The 19,480-nt window shown below is 38.8% G+C and overlaps 2 protein-coding genes across 15 annotated transcripts; one reads left to right on the plus strand and one right to left on the minus strand.

Moving 5' to 3' along the window:
• Positions 1-578: 578 nt before the first annotated feature.
• KTF1 (kow domain-containing transcription factor 1) lies at positions 579-12,683 on the minus strand. Of its 14 annotated transcripts, none has more exons than XM_086575584.1 (22): positions 12,414-12,683; positions 10,406-10,665; positions 10,164-10,319; positions 9,904-10,062; positions 9,728-9,811; positions 8,004-8,071; positions 7,586-7,924; positions 7,448-7,496; positions 7,210-7,368; positions 6,920-7,066; positions 6,730-6,832; positions 6,471-6,629; positions 6,306-6,383; positions 5,610-5,673; positions 4,869-4,905; positions 4,697-4,754; positions 4,462-4,551; positions 4,177-4,284; positions 3,932-4,024; positions 3,635-3,727; positions 3,413-3,508; positions 579-3,243 (listed from the first exon to the last, which is right to left on the minus strand). In XM_086575584.1, exons 1-22 carry the CDS (start codon positions 12,601-12,603, stop codon positions 827-829), a joined length of 5,007 nt encoding a protein of 1,668 aa, XP_086431710.1. In that variant the 5' UTR covers positions 12,604-12,683; the 3' UTR covers positions 579-826. The 14 variants fall into 14 exon arrangements, with proteins under 14 accessions (XP_086431710.1, XP_086431706.1, XP_086431711.1 ...); XM_086575580.1 differs by having other exon boundaries at positions 3,635-3,733; XM_086575585.1 differs by having other exon boundaries at positions 3,413-3,502; positions 3,932-4,030.
• A 3,749-nt stretch (positions 12,684-16,432) lies between these two features.
• Positions 16,433-18,630, plus strand: LOC147482408 (uncharacterized). The gene is made up of 4 exons (XM_086579309.1): positions 16,433-16,474; positions 16,702-17,386; positions 17,475-17,984; positions 18,131-18,630. Exons 1-4 carry the CDS (start codon positions 16,433-16,435, stop codon positions 18,628-18,630), a joined length of 1,737 nt encoding a protein of 578 aa, XP_086435435.1.
• Positions 18,631-19,480: the final 850 nt, after the last annotated feature.

A 19,480-nucleotide genomic window follows, 5' to 3' on the forward strand; every position in this document is an offset into this window, starting at 1 on the left:
CCTTCCGTACTGACTATTAATTAATGAGTCTTTGGTACTGAATATTAGTAGAATACCCATTTCATAGCACTATGAAAGTTGTGCGACTTGGTGCAGCTATCCCCACAATAAAAGCACTTCGAAAGACTTGAGAAATGCAACAGGAATCAAGTTGAGTCCTTTGGAATGAGATTATTTGGGACAACGTCCGTTTGATTCAAGACTGGATGGGTTCTTGGAATTAGATGGTAAATTGAACGCGTACAGAACTACATATACGTTGAGCTTGACAAAAGTGCAATTGAGGGTTAAGGTAAATTTCCATGCCTACTGGGAGTGGGGAACTTTTTTTTTCATACTACATGAGATCCTAAACTGAAAATTGAATTTCCCTTTAAATCTAATAGCCCTCAAGTATCCAAGATTGACCACAGTAAGCGAGTCCTCAACAGTGTAAACGTCAGATGTATGAAGTATGAACTCCATCTGTATCAGAACCTCAGTATCCTTATTGCAGAATATAGGAAGAAATCCATAACTTCAAACACAGTTCTGTAAGGTTAGAGCATCATCTAAGAAAATATCAATATCCTTTAGAGTTCCATCAAAAGAGCATATTTAGCAATTTAAGGTTCTCAACTTCTAAACAGAGCATCACCAGTTCCATCAAAAGCGTGCCCTAAACAACGTTGTGATAAACCAGTGTCGAAGACGACCGTTAAATACATGTCCAACTTCACCAATATCAACAAAACATCAAATAATTGAGAAGGATATTTACACCCATTAGCATGTCATTAGCGCCTTATCTACCCACTAGCATGCCATTACAGCCTTCTTTAGAACATCACCAACCTCCTTTTCCATTGGATCCATCCTTCTCCATCCCCCAAGAGCTTGCTGCTGCTATTCCCCATGCATCTGCTTGACGTTCGGCACCACTAGCTTCTTCTTTTGCACCTGAGGATTTGCTCCAACCAGCCAACTGAGTTACACTAGCGGCATTAGATCGGCCCCAGCTTTCAGCTTGTTTGCCAGCTCGACCATCAGCAGTATCTTTACTAGCATCCTGGCTACTCCAACCCAAGGCTTGGTTACTGGTTCCACCCGTTTCCTTGGTTGAACTAGATTCTTTGTTCCAACTATTCCATTGCCCGTTACCAGAACCACCTTGGTTCCAACTATCAGCACCTTTGCTGCTTTTCCAATCACAAGAATCATCATTTCCTTTGCTCCAGCCAAAGGACTGATTTTCTCCGTTAGTCTTTTCCCCGTTCCAGCCACCTGATTGATCCCTTCTTCCACGGCCTCTATTATTTCCAAAGCCCCCTCTAGGTGAGCCAGAGGACCTTCCCCTGCCAAAGCCCCGGTTAGAAAAGTCTTCACCACCACCACGTCCCCAGCCAGAAGATCTTCCTCCTCGCCAATTGTTTCCATCGTCTCTATTCCCAAACTCCCTCTTCTTCCAGTCATTTGATTGATAGCCACTTCCATCTCCTTTATTTGCTCCTTTGTCCCAACCGGCTGATTGACCACCCCTAGAAGCATTTCCACTGCTCCAACCAGTTGCAATATCAGTATCAGAACCTTTTCCAGTTTTCCACCCCGTGTTTGCTCCTTTGTTCCAGCCATCTGATTGGCCTCCACAGGAAGCATTTCCACTGCTCCAACCAGTTGCAACATCAGTATCAGAACCTTCTCCAGTTTTCCACCCAGTGTTTGATCCTTTGTTCCAGCCATCTGATTGACCTCCACCAGAAGCATTTCCACTGCTCCAACCAGTTGCAACATCAGTATCAGAACCTTTTCTGGTTTTCCACCCAGTGTTTGATCCTTTGTTCCAGCCATCTGACTGACCTCCACCAGAAGCGTTTCCACTGCTCCAACCAGTTGCAAGATCAGCATCTGAACCTTTTCCTGTTTTCCACACGTCTTCCTGGTTCTTGCTCCCACTTGCTTCAGGCACTGCCTGATTCCAATCCGAGGGACGGCCTCCCCTTGAATCTTTAGGAGCATTCCAACTGCTTGCACCAGCATCAGTACCTCCACTTTTCCAACTGCTGGCTTTGCCGTCCCCATCAGACGGCATCTCTCCACTTGCCTTGTTTTCCCCACTCTTCCAATCTTGGCCTTTGCTGCCACCAACTTCGTTCATACTTGAAGTGGCACTCCATCCAGAGGATTGATTTCTGCCAACAGTATTGGATGTGTTCCAAGTACTTCCTCCTCCATTATTCAGGTTCGAAAACTTACTTCCAGTATCCTGGTCAACACAACTTTTCCAGTTAGATCCACCCGCATCAAAAGATTTTGCACCATCCCTGTTTCCTCCCCTCCCTTCACCAAAACCAAATTTTGGTTTGTTCCAACCTTCGTCTTGGTTTTTATTTGCTCCAGGATCTTGAGAAGAATTTCCCCAGCTAGATTGATTCTCATTGTTCCAACCAGAGGATCGCCCCCTTCCAAAGGATCTTCCTCTACCAGATTGATCTCTATTACCTCTAAATCCACCCCTACCTCTTCTCCCACCTGAACCCCTGCCCCCATCAAAATCTCTTGGTCTGTTCCAACCATCCTGTTGGTTATCCCTGGATCCTTGTTCAGTACCCATACCTTTCTGGCTATTCCAACCATCTCCGGTAGTAGTAGTGGTACCTTTGCTCCAAGGAGTTGCCTCATCAACAGTAAACGCCTTAGGTTTGCTCCAAGGATTATCCTGACTACCGTGTGTTGCTTCTGACTGGGTCCAACTACCAGCTGAATTACCCCAACCCTTGCCCATGTCTCCTTTCACAGAACTTTCAACAGCTTTGCCCCAGGTGTCTTCATGACTTGACTTTCCGGCGCCTTGGGCCATGGCTCCCCAATCTTTACCCTCATTTTCAAATTGACTTTTACATTTTTCTGAGGAATCAACTATCGCGGTTCCCCAGCTGCCAGTTGCTTTCTCAGAAGTTGCTTTGCTTCCCCAGTTGTCTATGCCTTTCTCAGAAGTTCCTTTACTTCCCCAGCTGTCTTGTACCCCTGCTTGACTAGCCCACTCACTTCCATTGTTTTCAGATACAGTTTTCCCTTTGTTCAAGTAGTCAGCAGTTTTCCTCGTATTATCATTACAATCCTGTTTATTTTTGAAACTATTGTCCTCAGATTGTGAGTTACCCCATGATGAATGCTGTCCAACACCAAATCCAGTTCCATTTCCCCAGCTGTCTGTAGCTTTCTTAGAAGATCCTTTGCTCCCCCATGGGTCATCTCCTTCTGTACCTGGGAACAGAAAAAAGAATCGTTAACTCGTGTAGAAAACACCAAGGTAAAATTACCATGCTAGCTATGACATCCTCCAGCCCCCTGGATAATATATGCATAAATATAGAAAATACGAAATTAAACAAAACAAAAAAAACAACCAGGATTATTTGCCGCTTCAAAATACCTTTATGGGGATCTCCACCAAAGCTTGCTGCATTGCCCCAGCTGTCCGTTGTTTTCTCAGAAGTTGCTTTGCTGCCCCAAGGTTCATCTCCTTTTCCTTGTAAGAATAATCAATACAGCAACTCATTCAGAAGATGTGAAAGAAGTATAAAAATCTTAATCTGCCAGACCAATCCCTCTAGTTACGAGAATATATGTACATATATTTGCCACTTCAACACACCTTTGGGAGGATCTCCACCAAAATTTGCTGCATTGCCCCAGCTGTCCGTGGATTTTTTAGAAACCTCTTTGCTACCCCACAGGTCATCCCCTTCTTTACCTTGTAACAAGCAAAGGAATTAGCAGCTTGCACAGAAGATTTGAAAGTATGGCAAAAATCCTAACGTGACGGACCAATTTGTTTAGTTAAAATGACATCATTTTTGGTCAAAACAGAAAAAAAAAATCCAATATCAAATATCAAAAATTAAAATTAAACTAAAAAAAATCATCTAATTTGTTTGCCACTTTGACAGACCTTTGTCAGGATCTCCACCAAAGCTTGCTGCATTGCCCCAGCTGTTTGTGGCTTTTTTAGAAGCTTCTTTGCTACCCCACGGGTCATCTCCTTCTTTACCTTGTAACAATAAAGGAATCAATGACTTGTACTGAATATGCAAAAAACTGTAGCGTGACAGACCAAACCATTTAAATGACATAATTTTTAACCAAAAACATATGGAAACGTCTAACGATTGGAAAATAATTTGCACTTCAGCAGACCTTTATCTGGATCTCCACCAAAGCTTGCAGCATCACCCCAGCTGTTTGTAGCATTTTTAGAAGCTTCTTTGCTACCCCAAGGGTCATCTCCTTCTTTACCATGAATTACTAAAAAGAGTCAGTAACTTAAATTGGATGTCAGAAAAGAGTATACCAGTCATAACGTAGCCGATGAATCCCTGTCATCACTATTCATGCCACAGTTCAATTTTTTTATTTTTTGCTTTTGGCCCAAAAAATAAAATAGTGGAAAACAAACAAAAAAAAATAGTCACTTCACCAAACCTTTTCCAACGTCTCCTCCAAAGCCTGCTGTGTTGCCCCAGCTGTCAGTTGCTTTCTTAGAAGTTGCTTTGCTCCCCCAAGGGTCAAGTCCTTTAGATAGAAATAGTAAATGAATCAGCTACTTGCATGGGAGATGTTAAGAATATTTGCGGTGTCTAACATGCTATATCAATTGCTGACTCAATAACTATCTTGCTAATACAAAACAGTTTAGTCGCAATAAATTGCACCATACCTTTTTCGGGATCATCAGTAACTAGGGAATCAAAAGGATTCTTTATAGAGGTATCCACCTGAGATTGTTCCATGTAAATAGGATATTAGATAATAATAATAATAGGATTAGAAAAAAAAATCCATCACACTTGAGGATATATAAACCAAACAAGAGAAACAAATAAACAAACCAAAAATTCAGGGGCAGTGAAATCAGGCCAAGAGTTCCTGCAAACAAATCATTTTATTATCAGAGATGGGCAGAGATATATCAGCCTTTCATGTTAGAAAGTAAAGATGATTGAATAACCGTCATGTATCATACTATCGTCAGTTAATAAATAGAAACTTCATGCATTTTTCAATATTCAATTGCAGAGAAGAAAATGCCTCAAGATTGGAGAACTCTCAATCCACCAGTTTTATTTACACAATGAGTTAGGGCCTCTTCCATTCTCCAAAAACTATGAACAGAAAAAACACTACGTGAAGGTTCAAGTTAACTGCCACTAGAGGACAGTGAAAATAAACCAGAGAGAAAAACTTAGTCATAGGGATCTCTACATCTCATCTCTTGTAGATGTAACTTGGAAAGGATGGGACAGTCCTAATTAATATTCCATTACAAGCTGTTACCATACAAACTAGTTTCTTCTATGTTGACCTCATAATTACAACCAAAAACCCAAAACTTGAGGGCAGTGAATTGATTACCCTCGAACCATACTCGGTCCCTGCTCAAAAATCCACAAAATCCAAAATGCATGTTTTTCACAATAAAAACAGAGTTTAAAAGGCAATTTCTGTTAGAATATAATCATATATTGCTATAGGATACAGCTGCAATATATGATTATATTCTAACAATTTCTAGTTAAAGGTGCTAAAAATGCCTGTAGATGAGTAGAGCATCTGGAACCACAAATGTATACCTTCCAGTAGTCAGTGAAGCAGACCCCCCCCATCCATTGCTTTCTGTTGGTGCTCCTGACGCCTCTATCAAAATTTCAGAATGAGTTGATACCAAAATTTCAGAATCAAGGAAATCAATTATATGAACGAAAAGACAAACAGATAACAAGAAATATTACACATGCAAATGAGTTGATATAATGGAACTGACAACGGATTTTGGATCAAGCCCAAAACAGACCTGTAGAACCCCCTGCACAACCTGTGCACATACATATACAGTGCAGAGATTCCCTCAATGATTTATAAACATGGGCTTTTACTTTTTTTTCTTATCCAATTATAAGATGGATTATATGAGATCTAGATTTCAGTATGATTTTTCAGACTGGATATAGATCTCCGTTTCGTAAATCTGGATTGTCAATTTGGTCATCAAAACTTCAATCAGATTTGTTGCCAGACATAGGCAGTTGCAAAGACATAGATATAATAAAAACTAATGACTTGCCACATACAACCTAAAGACAAACTGCATGGAAGATGCAAAAGAAAATTTGATTGATATTAATTCAAACTGTCAAACAGCTTACGCATAACAGTATCAATGAACGGTATGAGTAAGTTTGGTGTTTGTATAAATGTCAATACATGACATTCAGACATTTATACATGCACGTGTTAATGCCATCAATCAAGTCATAAAAGGTACATACCTCCCTGTGTTCCAAATCCATCATTTCGTGTCATGAAATTGGATTTCATACCAACTTCAGAAAGATGCTCGCATTTAACTGCAGAAGTTCAGTAGCATGTAAAATAGATTTCAAATTGAGCCTTATCTCGCATCCAACAAAACAGCATTTCGGATTCCAACCAACCTGACAAGACCTTTGTCTGAGAATCAACCTTAACGGTGATGTCAGAACGATAAATAGCAACAACACGGCAAAGATGGCCCTTTAGAGGACCAACTCGGATTCTCAGTGTTTGGCCAACGGAAAATGCTCCATCCCTATCCCCGTTGCGACGACTGTTGACTACATTCAAGAACTAAATTAATAGGGATACAAAATTACATCCCTTAGAATCAAACACCAGCAGAAACAATGTGCATTACACATCCATCTAAATACATACAATCACGTGTGTTCTCCTTTTCTTCCCATGGCTTCTTAAATAACTCAGGTGACTTGGGGGATCCAGTGGAATCTTCCAACCCCGGAGCACCGAATACATCGCCCTGAAGGAATAAAAAAGAGATAAGAAAGTGAGGAAGTATCCCAAACTCCAGTTCCCAAGGAGAAAATACTCGAGCTTCAATACATACAATGGTTTCATGGTGTACCTCTTTAGAATTACTGATATTCTCACACATCTGAGACTTGGCACAGAAATAACCACCATTTTCCAGTTGGCTTTCATCATAGATAAAGGTTGTAGATTTGCAGATATGCTTTACAATCCCTTCCTTTCCCTGCAAAGCAAGAAAAATAACTATTAAGGTTTTATTCATCATTACCTTCTTTCAGTTTACTAAGTTTTTGCATTTAATAAAAGTCCTATCAAAAACAAAGTTAGTAATTATTAAAAAGTAGATAAGATGGAGTAGAGACTCACCGTAAATGGACCTTCCAAAACCCTGACAGTGTCATTTAGAGATATTGTTTTCATCTGCCGGTCCATAGTGGAAAACTTTTTATCAGAGCTACTATTCCTTATCTCATGGAGCTCAACATTCAACACTTCTGCTCCTTCCACTTCGTCATATTTTAGAATCTACAAACAATACATATAAGAACAAGCAATGTGAAAAGAAAACTGAGAAAGAGTGAACAGAAACACCATATGCTACTACCTGGAAGCCATCACTCTCTACCCTTATGATAACACCAAAATCTTTTGGGCTGCAAAGCAAGAAACAGCGTGATCTATAAAATTGAAAATAACACAATAATTGCAAAGACAACAAAAACAAGTGGCAATACTATCTTACCCAAAGAAGACAAGATCGTGCAATTGAAATTGATCCCCTTTTTTTGAACCTGATGTACCTTCTGAGCCTTTGGTCGCTCCATTACTACACTCAGACAAACGCTTTTTCCGTTGCTCACCATAAAGGTGTGACAACCATTCTGCGTCATCAGATGCGTCTTTCTTATAAGGTTTAAACTTCAGGAGCTCATCAGTTGATGGCACTACATCCACATAGCTTATTGACTCCATAGATACTTTCTTATACAGATAGCCATCTTTGAACTTTAAACCATCGATAGTCTGACAAATCTGCCCAGTTTGACGGTCACGCTTTAACTGTATATAACGGGCAAACTCCCTGATATATGAAGCAGAAAGAAAGATATGAAAAATACATCAAGTGGAGTTCGTGTAGCTGCAATAAAGGAAGTACATACTCAAGATCCTTAGAGCTGATAACTCTGGCTGTTGGGACTGCTGTTTGTTTCACAGTACCTCCACCAGCCTACATACAAAAAGAAACTGTCACTCGTATCCACAACATAAAATGATAGGTCCACTTATAAATTCGTGATAATGCAATTTTTTTTTGGGATAAGTTGATTGCTACTTTTCGTTATTATTTCTCGGACAGAGAAGTAGAGCATAAGTAACAGTATTCATCAAAGGCAACATGCTGAAGATTAAACATCATTATGTCATGTCTCAGTCAAATATGTTCTTTGAAGATAACAGAAATTCAAGAACGATACCTGGGAATATTACAAAACTAAGTTTACGAGTATAGGGAAAGCCTCAATGATAAATTTTATCTAAGCAGTCAGGATAAGCTCGATGACCCCTTGCTCCTCGCACCTGAAAGCACCTAGGCGCACCCTCGGTGCCTGTGCCCTAACTGCATATATTTATGTCAGTGATGTCTAACATAATAAAGGTGGTGACAGCTGATTATTCACTAAGTTCACATAATCTACTTTGCTGATAGTTGATACCTTATATTTAAGGGGAGGGGGGGGGAGGAGCTCAGACACATAGATTCACGGCTCTCAAGTTGGCAACCACGCCAGTGTGAAGTACACCCTACCCCTCCTAAGTTCAAGACTTTCTCTCCAGATCAAAAGGAGAAAACCTTGCGCCCACACATTCAGACTTTCACGTAATGATTGCTTGAAGAACAGTTTGTTTAATTGTTAAAAAAAAAACCCCCAAGGAGATATAACCTTAAATTAAAGAAGGATCCTCAATTCGGCAGGTACTATAAGAAATGGCCACCTTCAATTTCACGATCCAACAAGAAGTCTGTTTCTTTCATTTAAACTCAAACCTAGATTTCTTAAAGATTACTGATCTTTTTCTTTGGAAGGTTTCCCCTCGTGTTTTTCCTTTGATGTCTCGTCTGTGACGCGTGAGATAGATATGCTGGAGAAGGGTAGGTGTGTGTGTGTATGGAACAGAGAGATGGAAGGGGAGGAAAGGTGTGGTGGTGGGTTGCTGAAGGGCACTTCTATCCAATACTAATAGGTTAATGACTTATTCGATTCAATATGGAAAAAATATAATAATAATAAATTAAAAAATGGCCGCATTTACCAGCACCAAGACTAAAAATAACAATGAATAACTTAACATGGATGAAATACTGAAAGACCAAAACAGAAAGAGTGATTTTAGCCCCATCAGATTGGCCCATTGTTTTGTAAGAATGGCTCTGTTTCAACAGAATATAGCAGCCGCTTATATCAGCATAGATTGGCCCATTGTTTTGTAAGATTGGCTCTGTTTCCAAACCATGGAGGCAATAAGATGCATGCAACAACATGAAATTCAATGTTCACAGTTTCAACTGAGGATCTTTATAATCGTTGACCAAATAAGGAAAACAGCATGGACAACAAAATAATAACAATTATAGCACTTATAACAATTATTATAAATTAGCAATAATAATAAGGACGAAGCAGTGTGAACTGTAAAGTACAATGATAAACATAAGAAAATGTATATGATAAACCATCATACAAGATAACAAGACAAAAATATTGAGAAACAATATACATTTAGATGAAATATCCTCCATTGAAAGCGTATTATTTTGAAATAGCGGATGCCACATCCAAGAAAACAAAAATTAAAGAAGAAAGAAATAACATTACATCATTACCAGTTTTTTGGCCAGAGCTTGTAAATCAATTCTGGGGACAACCTTTACAGTCGCTCTCTTCTTTGCATGATCAAAAGTAACAACCTACGGACATAGTCAAACAGAAAGGATTAGAACTTTAGAAGTTAAAACATGCTCGAAGTACCCTACTCTGAACCAAGGAGCGTTTGTGGTACCTGTGCCAAGTCCCCTCTATATTGGCCGTTCTTCACGCGAACCCATGTTCCTGGAGATACTTCAATCGATGTCTTTCGGATAGAGAATAAATGTGCAAATTCATTCTTAGGGACTGGTGATATCCTACTTGTATATAAAGTAGTAAGACCTTTACATGCCTGGAGCAAATAATGTACTAGATGAGTCTCAAATAATATTTATACTGGTATTAGGACATTAGCAATACTAGCAATAAAAACAACTATAGCAATAACTCTACCTCCAGAACATCAACCTCCTTTTCAGCTTCAATATAAATGTAGCCCTTTACATGGTCAGGGGAAAATGCAGAAGCTATTTGCAGCTTTTGTCCAAGAGACTTCCTGTCAACAAACTTCTGGATAAGGCACAATGCCGAACGGCGCTCTCGTCCAACCTACAGCAATAAAGTTTTGAAGGAAATTAGAGATAACATGTACCGCCCTCCGATACATGGAGCCTTTAGATAGAAATATATAGTACCGTGCACTTGACCCTCCAAATAGTTGTATTATCCAGAGCCTGCATAAAAGAACCCTCGTCACCAGATCCTTTATTCTCGTGTTTATCATCAGCATATACAACATGTTGGGAACCAGGCTTGTAACGTTCTTCCAATAGTAGTTCTAGCTCACCATCACTTAACTCCTCTTCTTTTGGCAAAAATGGAAGATTATGGGTTCTTCCAAACCCACTCTTGCCTTTCTGTCCTGCATCAACTTTGTCAACAGAACCTGCGCTCACTAAGAAACAGCAACAAATTGCACCAATAAGACAAATACACAAGCAACATGTTGCACCTATTGGACAGTTACATAAGCAATAGACAGAAAATTATTAATTATTAGTTATTAAAAATTATATATAAACAAAACATAGGAAACTTTGATAGTAGTCTCAATAAATTGGTAATTCAAAATGGTTTTCTCGTCACCAATACTGCCAAATCCTCAAAGTGATTTAAATGAGAACAACTATTGGGTTCAAATATCGAGAACTGTTCAAAGATCCTAACAAGTTCCTTCTTGGCAAAATTGTAACTTTGATAAATGAGTTTTTTACTGCCAACTTTTGCTTTGTCCCATGAAATCTCAGTAGCAACTCACAAACCTCATCTGACATCCACTTTTCCTTTTTTTTCTATCCAGAGCATAGTAACACTTTCGCGCCCAAATCACAACAAATATAGAACAAAAATGTTTTTCTTAATAATTCTAGCAATTCCAAAGCCAAAATTACTCCATGTTGATTTCATCTCAAGTTTACGTTCGCCCTGAACTTACGCACATGTTTGCCAAATATGACCTTTTTATTTCTAATCAGTGAAGTTAAAGTTCTTTACATCATAAGAAAATTTGGCAGAACCTACAAATACAAGAAAACAGAAGAAGAAACATAAAACCACATGCTAACAACCACATTTCCACATACAGCCACAAAAGATGAAGTTGGGGATCAAAAATTATGGATCCAGATTTTTAGGAAGGATACGTTAAAAATACCACTCCATGCATCCTTTGCATATTGTCATCTTATTCCCTCTCTTTTTCTTATTTCCACTTCACATGTTTTGTACTTGTACATATGGGAATATTGACTTAAGATGTGCTAGTGATCTTGACCATTGAGTTTTATATTGAGTGTGATGTTAACTATCCATCTAGTTTCTTACTATCTGATTGTTTCCCTGAATGTACAAGTGATCCCATTCTTACGTCAAAGCCATCCTTTTTTTTTCTATTGCTAAATATGGATATCTGCTATATTAAAATCAAGAAAAAAAACAAAAACAGTAAACGAGGAAATTGTGTAGGACGAAACATCACATACTACAAGAACAAGAAACATAAAAAGAAACTAAAACAGTACAACACAGTGGAGCACACTAACTAGCAGCCATCAAAGAATCCCATCGGAACACAAAGCAGTCAAACAGGGTATTATCCCAAATCTTCAACCAAAGGAATACAAATCCTTTGATTGAGATAATAACCACCTCCACTGATAAGGATATATCATGATGCCAAATCTATCCCTTTTATGAAGCCACAAACTAGGTATGGCTACAAATTTCAGCGTCTCAATGTCCTCGTACATACTTAGGGAACTATATGTCCTCTTAAAACCACATTTTTTAATCCATACGATATATATAAACAAACAGTAACATTCTCTGTTCATAACACTTAACAAAAACCATACACCATGAACTCTCAATACAAGTACCCACAACATAACCACATTACAGTATTACACTATTCAACAATCATACAGAGAGAACAAACACACAAAATGCAACATTTCTTCTAACCAACAAACCCACACCCCAAAATAAAGTCTTAAAAAACCCTAACTGCATATCACACTAATAACTTAAAACAACACACATTTAACAACATGCATTCAATTTATCACAAAACCCACTACCTAAAACCCTAGTTTCCGTACAAAGCCAAATTTAACAAAAAATAATGGATTTTTTTTATGTCACCTTGAGCCCTGTCATCATCGTCACTTTCACTTTCACTTTCTTCTTCCACATCATCAACTTCCGCAGCGACATCGAAAAACTGAAGGACTCCTGGATTCTTTCTCTTACGTTCATTACTACTACCAGACTTGTCCCCATTTTCTGATTTTCTCTTTTTTGTTCCCGCTATTTCTTTTCCCTTCAACGCCATTTTTTTTTTTTTTTTAAATGAAGTTTTTTGAGAAGGTGAAAGGAGAGAAAAACAGGATGGAGCTGAGCGTGAAGTGGGGTGTGGGACCGAAATTTTTGTCTGGTTTTGTACAGAGAGAGGACTAAATGGTCATTTTGATGGACACTTGGCAGGTTTTTTGTGAGTAGGTGGACCGTGGACTGTGTTGATGAAAGTGGGACAGGATTTTGTGATGAGTGGTTTTGAGCCGTTGGATTTTGTAAGTGGATCGGAAGAGACCATGATGAACAAATAGAATATCTATATAATAAAACAGTTTGGTTTTTTATGCTGGTATATCGAGCGGTCGGGTTGGGACGATCCTACGGTGATGAATCAATTTCTTTTAAGAGTCCTGCTTGATATAAATCTTATCTAAGTTGATTCCAATTACGGGTGAAAGTAGTCCTGCTTGATATAAATCTTATCTAAGTTGATTCCAATTAGAACTTGATATTAATCCACATAGATATATATATTATGATATTATCTACATAAATCCAATTAGACTTTGCATACATATATAATAAATGTCAAGAAAAACATACTCGTGGAAGTTCTCTGGAGACGAAGCAATCACATATCAACATGCACTTATGAGTCCTTCATGCTGACAGTCTTGCCCTTCCTTATAGCTTAGAAGGTATAAAAAAGTGTCTTATAATGTTCTGATATGGTTATGCTCTATATTGCGCCTCATTATTATTAGTAATCGTGATACAGTTAAATAAAATCTGTATATTCCTGCCTAGGTTAGGTAAAGTTGAATTCAATGTCTGATAATCCACCTCCCTTCTCCCGCACACACAAAGCCACTATGAGTTTTTTTCAGAGGAATCCTCTTCTTTTTTCCTTCAAGATCTTTGCTCATGGACGAGAAAAATACTTAGGGTGCCATCATAACTAATTTACAAATCTAAAAGGATAGTCAATTTCGATATGATATCCTTGTACAAGCTTGTATAAGAGAATTACAGCCACGTCACGTTGCACTAATCATTTGCGCCTAAAGTATGGGAATAGAATAGAACATGTTGAATAGTTTAAGAAAAACCGTGAATTACTGCCTTCCATCATTTGAGTCACTCTACAATGGAGTATGGAACTCAATCTTCGCTTATGGTTCTCATTCACGGGCTTCCTCAAACAAACGAGATGTACTTGATGCCCCGCTTCAAACTAGATGGACTTTCTTCCCAAATATACGTTAGATCGGACCATAAGTTTAAATTGTCACCTTTCAAATAAAGATCAGATTCAGTAATAGCCAAACCAGGGCTAAGATCGACTCCCAGCTTTGCAAAATGAAGAAACAAATGGAACCGAAGTCCGGCTCGAACTGTGGTGCCGCCGGTGTGGCCCCTAATGAAAGAGAGGTTGCATGTGACTGAATTGTATAAGTATTTCTGTAAGCTACATATGAACGTTGAACTTCAGAGTGCCTGAATCTGGTATTATTTTGCTATGCACAAAGTATAGTACATGCATGTAGCTTTGGTAGAAGTTCCAGTGGATCTGAACTCTTTATATTTTAATTATACAAAGTTTTACATGACTCCGAACCTCCCTTAATAGTTGTTCCTGATCATAGTTGTATACCACTTTCATTTATTTGCTGCACTTTTCTTATCAATGTTTGATTATCAGCCATGGATAAGGCACCACCTGCAAGTGCATTTGATGTTTCTGTTGTCGACGCACCACCTAAATCTACCAATGAACCTACTGCATCTACTCAGGTATTTGAAGTTCCTTTTTCATAGTTTGGTTATGTTTGATTCTTACATGATTTCAAACTTTTAAATTTTGTAACAAAGAAAACTCTTTTGTTAATTTGACAACGTTCTCATTTAATTTTGTATGCCGCTTTTCATGTACCTTGCATCATGCAGCAAAGAGAATTGGATTATATAAATCGAGTACGTGAGCATAAACAACGGATTATTGACCATGTGCTTGTTACCCTTGCTAAAGTATGTAACATATATACGTTCATTATATGCGGTGGTTGTTTACTGCCTTCTGATGGTTATGTTTTATCAAATATAAAATGCAGGTTTTGGAAAAACAAGGAAATGAATGCCATCAAGTCCAATCACCTCCTGTGCAAAATGAGGTTGTAGTTACTCCTCCACAATCCACTCTTAATGTTAGTCCGACCAATGCTTTTACACCCTCTCAAATTTCTCGCCAAGTTGGCCCAACGCAATAGAAGAGAAAAAAAAGAGCTCATAAGTGGTAGAAGCAACAAGTTTAACAAGAAGGAACTTAGAAGCAGGCCTTCAAAATATACCAGTGTCCATGTCTTCCCATATGTAAGTTTCATTTATTTGTGTGTTTTCTATAACATTATTTTTAGTCAAAAATATTTCCGTTCCTAGCCCATTATGAATTTTTTTTCCTACATGTTAGTGACACCCAAAATGAAATGGAAGTGGATGATCTTAGTATTAGTCCGACCAATGCTTATACACCTTCTCATACTTCTCGACGCAAGTTGGCCCAACGCAATAGAAGAGAAAAATAGCGCATAAGTGGTAGAATGAACAAGCGAACTAGAATGAACTTAGAAGCAGACCTTCATAATATTCTAGTATCAATGTCTTCGTATATGTAAGTTGAATTTCATTGTGTTTTCTATAACATTGTTTTCAGTAAAAAAAAAAATCATTCCTAACTCATTAGGATTTTTTTTCCTACATGTTAGTGACACCCAAAGCGAAATGGATGTGGATGATTATTTTCAGCCTCTTATAGCTGGTGTCAATATGACAGAACCTGCTAATATGCACAACAATGTCCGCCATTATCTGGGAAAGATGGATGTGGAATGCTCCTCTTGTAAAGCTCTGCACTGGAAAGATGAAAGGCTAGCAAATACATCAGTCAAAAGACCTTTTTTTGGGATGTGTTGCAAACAAGGAAAAGTCAGTCTTTCTCTACTTAGTCCATTGCCTCCTGCGATTCAAGATCTATATGATGGTAGTGACGCCAAAGCCAGGTCATTTAGACAACATCTTCGTCAGTATAACTTGGCTAATGCATTTACCAGTCTCGGTTGTCAACCGGATGACCGAATATTCAGCGGTAGCGGTCCTATTCCATTCACCGTTCATGGTGAATTACGCCATCAAATTGGATCATTACTACCAGAACCTGAGAAAGATCCGATTTATGCTCAACTATATGTTTATGACCCAGCCAGTGCCCTTGATGTGCGTCATCGCCGAAATCCAGAATTGAGACGTGATGTTTTAGATATCATTCAGAGTACACTGTCAGATTGTAATAGATTTGTTGAAAAATTTCGTCAAGCATATGATATATTGAGTGCTCACACAGCTGAGGAAAATGACGTGGCAGCTTATCTCCATTATAATACATCTACTGACCGACGACGATACAATCTTCCTTCAGCAAATGAAATTGCAGTTGTTATACCTAGGGATAGAACTGAAATTAGAAGCACAAGGGATATCATTCTTCATTATAGATCAGGCAATGCACTGAAGCGGATTGATGAATGTAATCCCGCTTATCTACCCCTGCATTATCCTTTGTTTTCCCCTCGAGGTGAGCTTGGATGGTCAACCGAAATGAAGCTTTATGATGTCAATGACAACGATTCGAGGCGATTGACTCAGATGGTGTTCTATGCATATCGTTTGTTTGAACGTCATACTGAATATTCAAAGAATACTCGTGGTGGAAAATTATTTCGGAGTTTTTGTGTGATGCTTGGGCTTCTACTGAGCAAAATCGGCTATACTATCATTATACCCACCAAAAGGATCTTCGTGCTGAAGTATACATGAGTTTGACAGATTTAGCTGAGGGTACGGATCCTGATCAGGTTGGTCAGCGGTTTATTTTGCCATCATCATTCATTGGAAGTCCAAGGTACATGTATGAGATCTTTCAAGACTTCGATGGCTATAACATCGTTACAATAAGCATCCGGATATATTCCTTCACGATGGCTAATCCTAATCCTCACCGGCGGAAGTGCAAGAAGCCCTTTTGGAGAACCAAAATGCGTTTGATCGACCTGATGTTCTTGCCCGTGTTTTCGAACTGAAGAGAAGAGTTTTAATGAAATTTATCAAGAAGAAAAATGTGTTTGGCCGTGAAGTAGCTCATGTGTACACCATTGAATTTCAGAAGCGTGGCCTCCCGCACATGCATGCACTCTTTTTCCTCAAGCATGAAGATAAAAGTCGTACCGCAGCCCAAATTGATCGAATTATATTTGTAGAATTTCCCGACCCAGATAAGGATCCCTTGCTCTTTGATACAATAAAGAGTTGTATGATCCATGGACCGTGTGGTGTTAAAAATATGAACTCACCGTGTATGGAAAATGGCAAGTGCACAAAGCATTTTCCACATGAGTTTACAGACGCGACAACCATACAAAAAGACGGTTATCCACTTTATATGCGCCGCAACACGGGACATGTCTATATGGTGAAAGACAAAGAGGTTGACAATAGGAATGTTGTCCCATATAATCCACAATTGGTGAGGATGTTTAATTGTCACATTAATGTCGAAGTGTGTGCGGGATTGCAATGTGTTAAGTACATCCACAAGTACATCTACAAGGGCAATGACAGAACAATAATGGTGTTGGACGGCGGAAATGAGATTAAACAGTACATTGATGCCAGATATATTGGACCACCAGAAGCAGCTTGGCGGCTATTTGGGTTTTTCTTACATGAAGAGTTTCCAACTGTTGTAAGATTATCTCTTCACTTGCCAGGTATTTAACACTTGATTAAACAATGTTCATCAATATACTATTAAGTTATACTGGAATGCCATACTGTTAAGTTATGATTTGTTGTCAGGTATGCATCATGTTGTGTTCAACCCTAAGGAACCGATGGAGAATATTCTTGAGAGGGTGAAACGACAAAAGTCGAGTCTCACTTCATTCTTCGACTGTTGTGCTTCAAATCCAGATGCTCGGGCCTATACTTACCAAGAATTCCCCGAGCACTTTGTTTGGCACAAAACAGAAAAGGTATGGACTAAAAGAAGCAGTGGTTTTGCTATTGGCAGGATGTATTTTGCCAAGCCCAACGAGGGAGAGAGGTTTTACTTGCGTCTACTATTGACCATCGTAAAGGGCCCAACATCATTTGAGGATCTTCGCAAATTTGAAGGTATTCCTCATCCAACATTCAAGGCTGCGTGTGTTGCACATGGACTTCTTGAAGATGATGGAAAGTGGATATATTGTTTAGAAGAAGCGGCGATAATGAATACTGGATATCAACTAAGGAGATTGTTCGGCATTATTCTGTTGGAATGCAATCTAGTGCAACCACATCTGTTGTGGGATAGATTCTCAATAAGTATATGTGACGACCTAGCGCACAAATTACGAACTATCTTCAACATTCCTAATCCATCAAAAGAGCAGGTGACAGATATTATATTAATGCCTCCTTCATGTAGCCTATATTATATTATTAATACATAATTTTCCTGCATGTGACAGATTACGGGTTGCATCTATTGGAGCAGTTCCTCATGGAATCTAAAAACAAAACTCTAGAAGACTTTCCCCCGATGCCCCGACCACTCAAAAAATGGAACAAAAGGATTGGAAATAGACTAATTTGGGAGCAACGCCAACTCCAGTTTGATTTACAAGATGAACAAATCAACTGTAACATTGATTGTCTTAACAATGAGCAACGCCATACGTTTGATACCGTGGTTGATTCAGTCATGCAAAATGCAGGGGGAATTTTCTTCTTAAATGGAGCTGCAGGTACAGGAAAGACATTTGTGTATAATACAATTGCAGCTAAATGTCGTCATCTAGGACATATTGTGATTGCAGTTGCCTCATCTGGTATTGCGTCGCTTTTATTAGATGGTGGTAGGATAGCTCATTCAACTTTTTCTATTCCTTTTGATGTGTTAGAGAACTCTATGTGCGGCTTCAAAAGGATTAAACTCCAAAGCGAGGTTTGTTTAAAGAAACAAAACTGATAATTTGGGATGAAGTCTCGATGCAGCATAGGTTTTGTATTGAAGCAGTCGACCGTTCACTCCGGGATATTTGTAACAATGAAAGACCATTTGGTGGAATCACTGTTGTTCTAGGCGGTGACTTCCGACAAATTCTGCCAGTTGTACCACAAGGTGAACGTGAGGATATTGTAGGTGCATCACTGAGAAGGTCTTTGCTCTGGAAACACATCAATGTTTTATCTTTGGTGCAAAATATGAGATTAGACAGTGACTTGCCAGAGAATGTGTTGTTCTCCAATTTCTTGATGGAGGTATTACTTAATTTCTTGAAAAAAATAATATTTTTTGCTGACCATTTTAAATTATACACAATCACTCATCTCATATGCTCTTGAAATTTTCAGGTTGGAATGAAACCAGAAGAAAGTGTTCAATTGCCGCTAGAGATTCAAAATTGTAGCAATCTTCATGACTTGCTAAATAATGTATATCCCGATCTAGTGAGCAGTATGAAGCTGACCCAAATTATTTGACCGAGCGGACTATCCTTTCAGCACGCAACGATGACGTTAGCACTATAAATGCTACGGCACTAGATATGTTTCCTGGGGAAGAAATTGTTTGCTTAGGTGCTGACAAGTTAGGCGTTGCCAGTGTTGTTGATAGTGGAAACGCAAATAGCTATCCGACAGAGTACTTGAACTCACTCGATCCTTCTGGGTTGCCTCCATTCAAGCTTACTCTCAAGAAGGGATGCCCAGTAATGTTGCTGAGAAATATAGCGCAAACAGATGGACTTTGTAACGGCATGCGCCTGATGATTGTGTGCACAAAGCCACATGTGGTGCAAGTTCTAATCTTAACTGGA

This window comes from Coptis chinensis, chromosome 8 (assembly GCF_015680905.1).
Source record: "Coptis chinensis isolate HL-2020 chromosome 8, ASM1568090v1, whole genome shotgun sequence".
Classification (NCBI taxonomy): Eukaryota; Viridiplantae; Streptophyta; class Magnoliopsida; order Ranunculales; family Ranunculaceae; genus Coptis; species Coptis chinensis.

Excerpts from the sequence above, each read along its gene's own strand:
- LOC147482408 (XM_086579309.1), top strand. The coding sequence starts at position 16,433 with ATGAGTTTGACAGATTTAGCTGAGGGTACGGATCCTGATCAG. Across the intron at positions 17,387-17,474 it reads ATTATCTCTTCACTTGCCAG|GTATGCATCATGTTGTGTTC; the intron begins GTATTTAACACT and ends ATTTGTTGTCAG. Across the intron at positions 17,985-18,130 it reads GTGGGATAGATTCTCAATAA|ATTACGGGTTGCATCTATTG; the intron begins GTATATGTGACG and ends TGCATGTGACAG.
- KTF1 (XM_086575579.1), bottom strand. The coding sequence starts at position 12,603 with ATGGCGTTGAAGGGAAAAGAAATAGCGGGAACAAAAAAGAGAAAATCA. Across the intron at positions 10,320-10,405 it reads TTTGGAGGGTCAAGTGCACG|GTTGGACGAGAGCGCCGTTC; the intron begins GTACTATATATT and ends TTATTGCTGTAG. Across the intron at positions 6,384-6,470 it reads TCAGACAAAGGTCTTGTCAG|TTAAATGCGAGCATCTTTCT; the intron begins GTTGGTTGGAAT and ends GAACTTCTGCAG.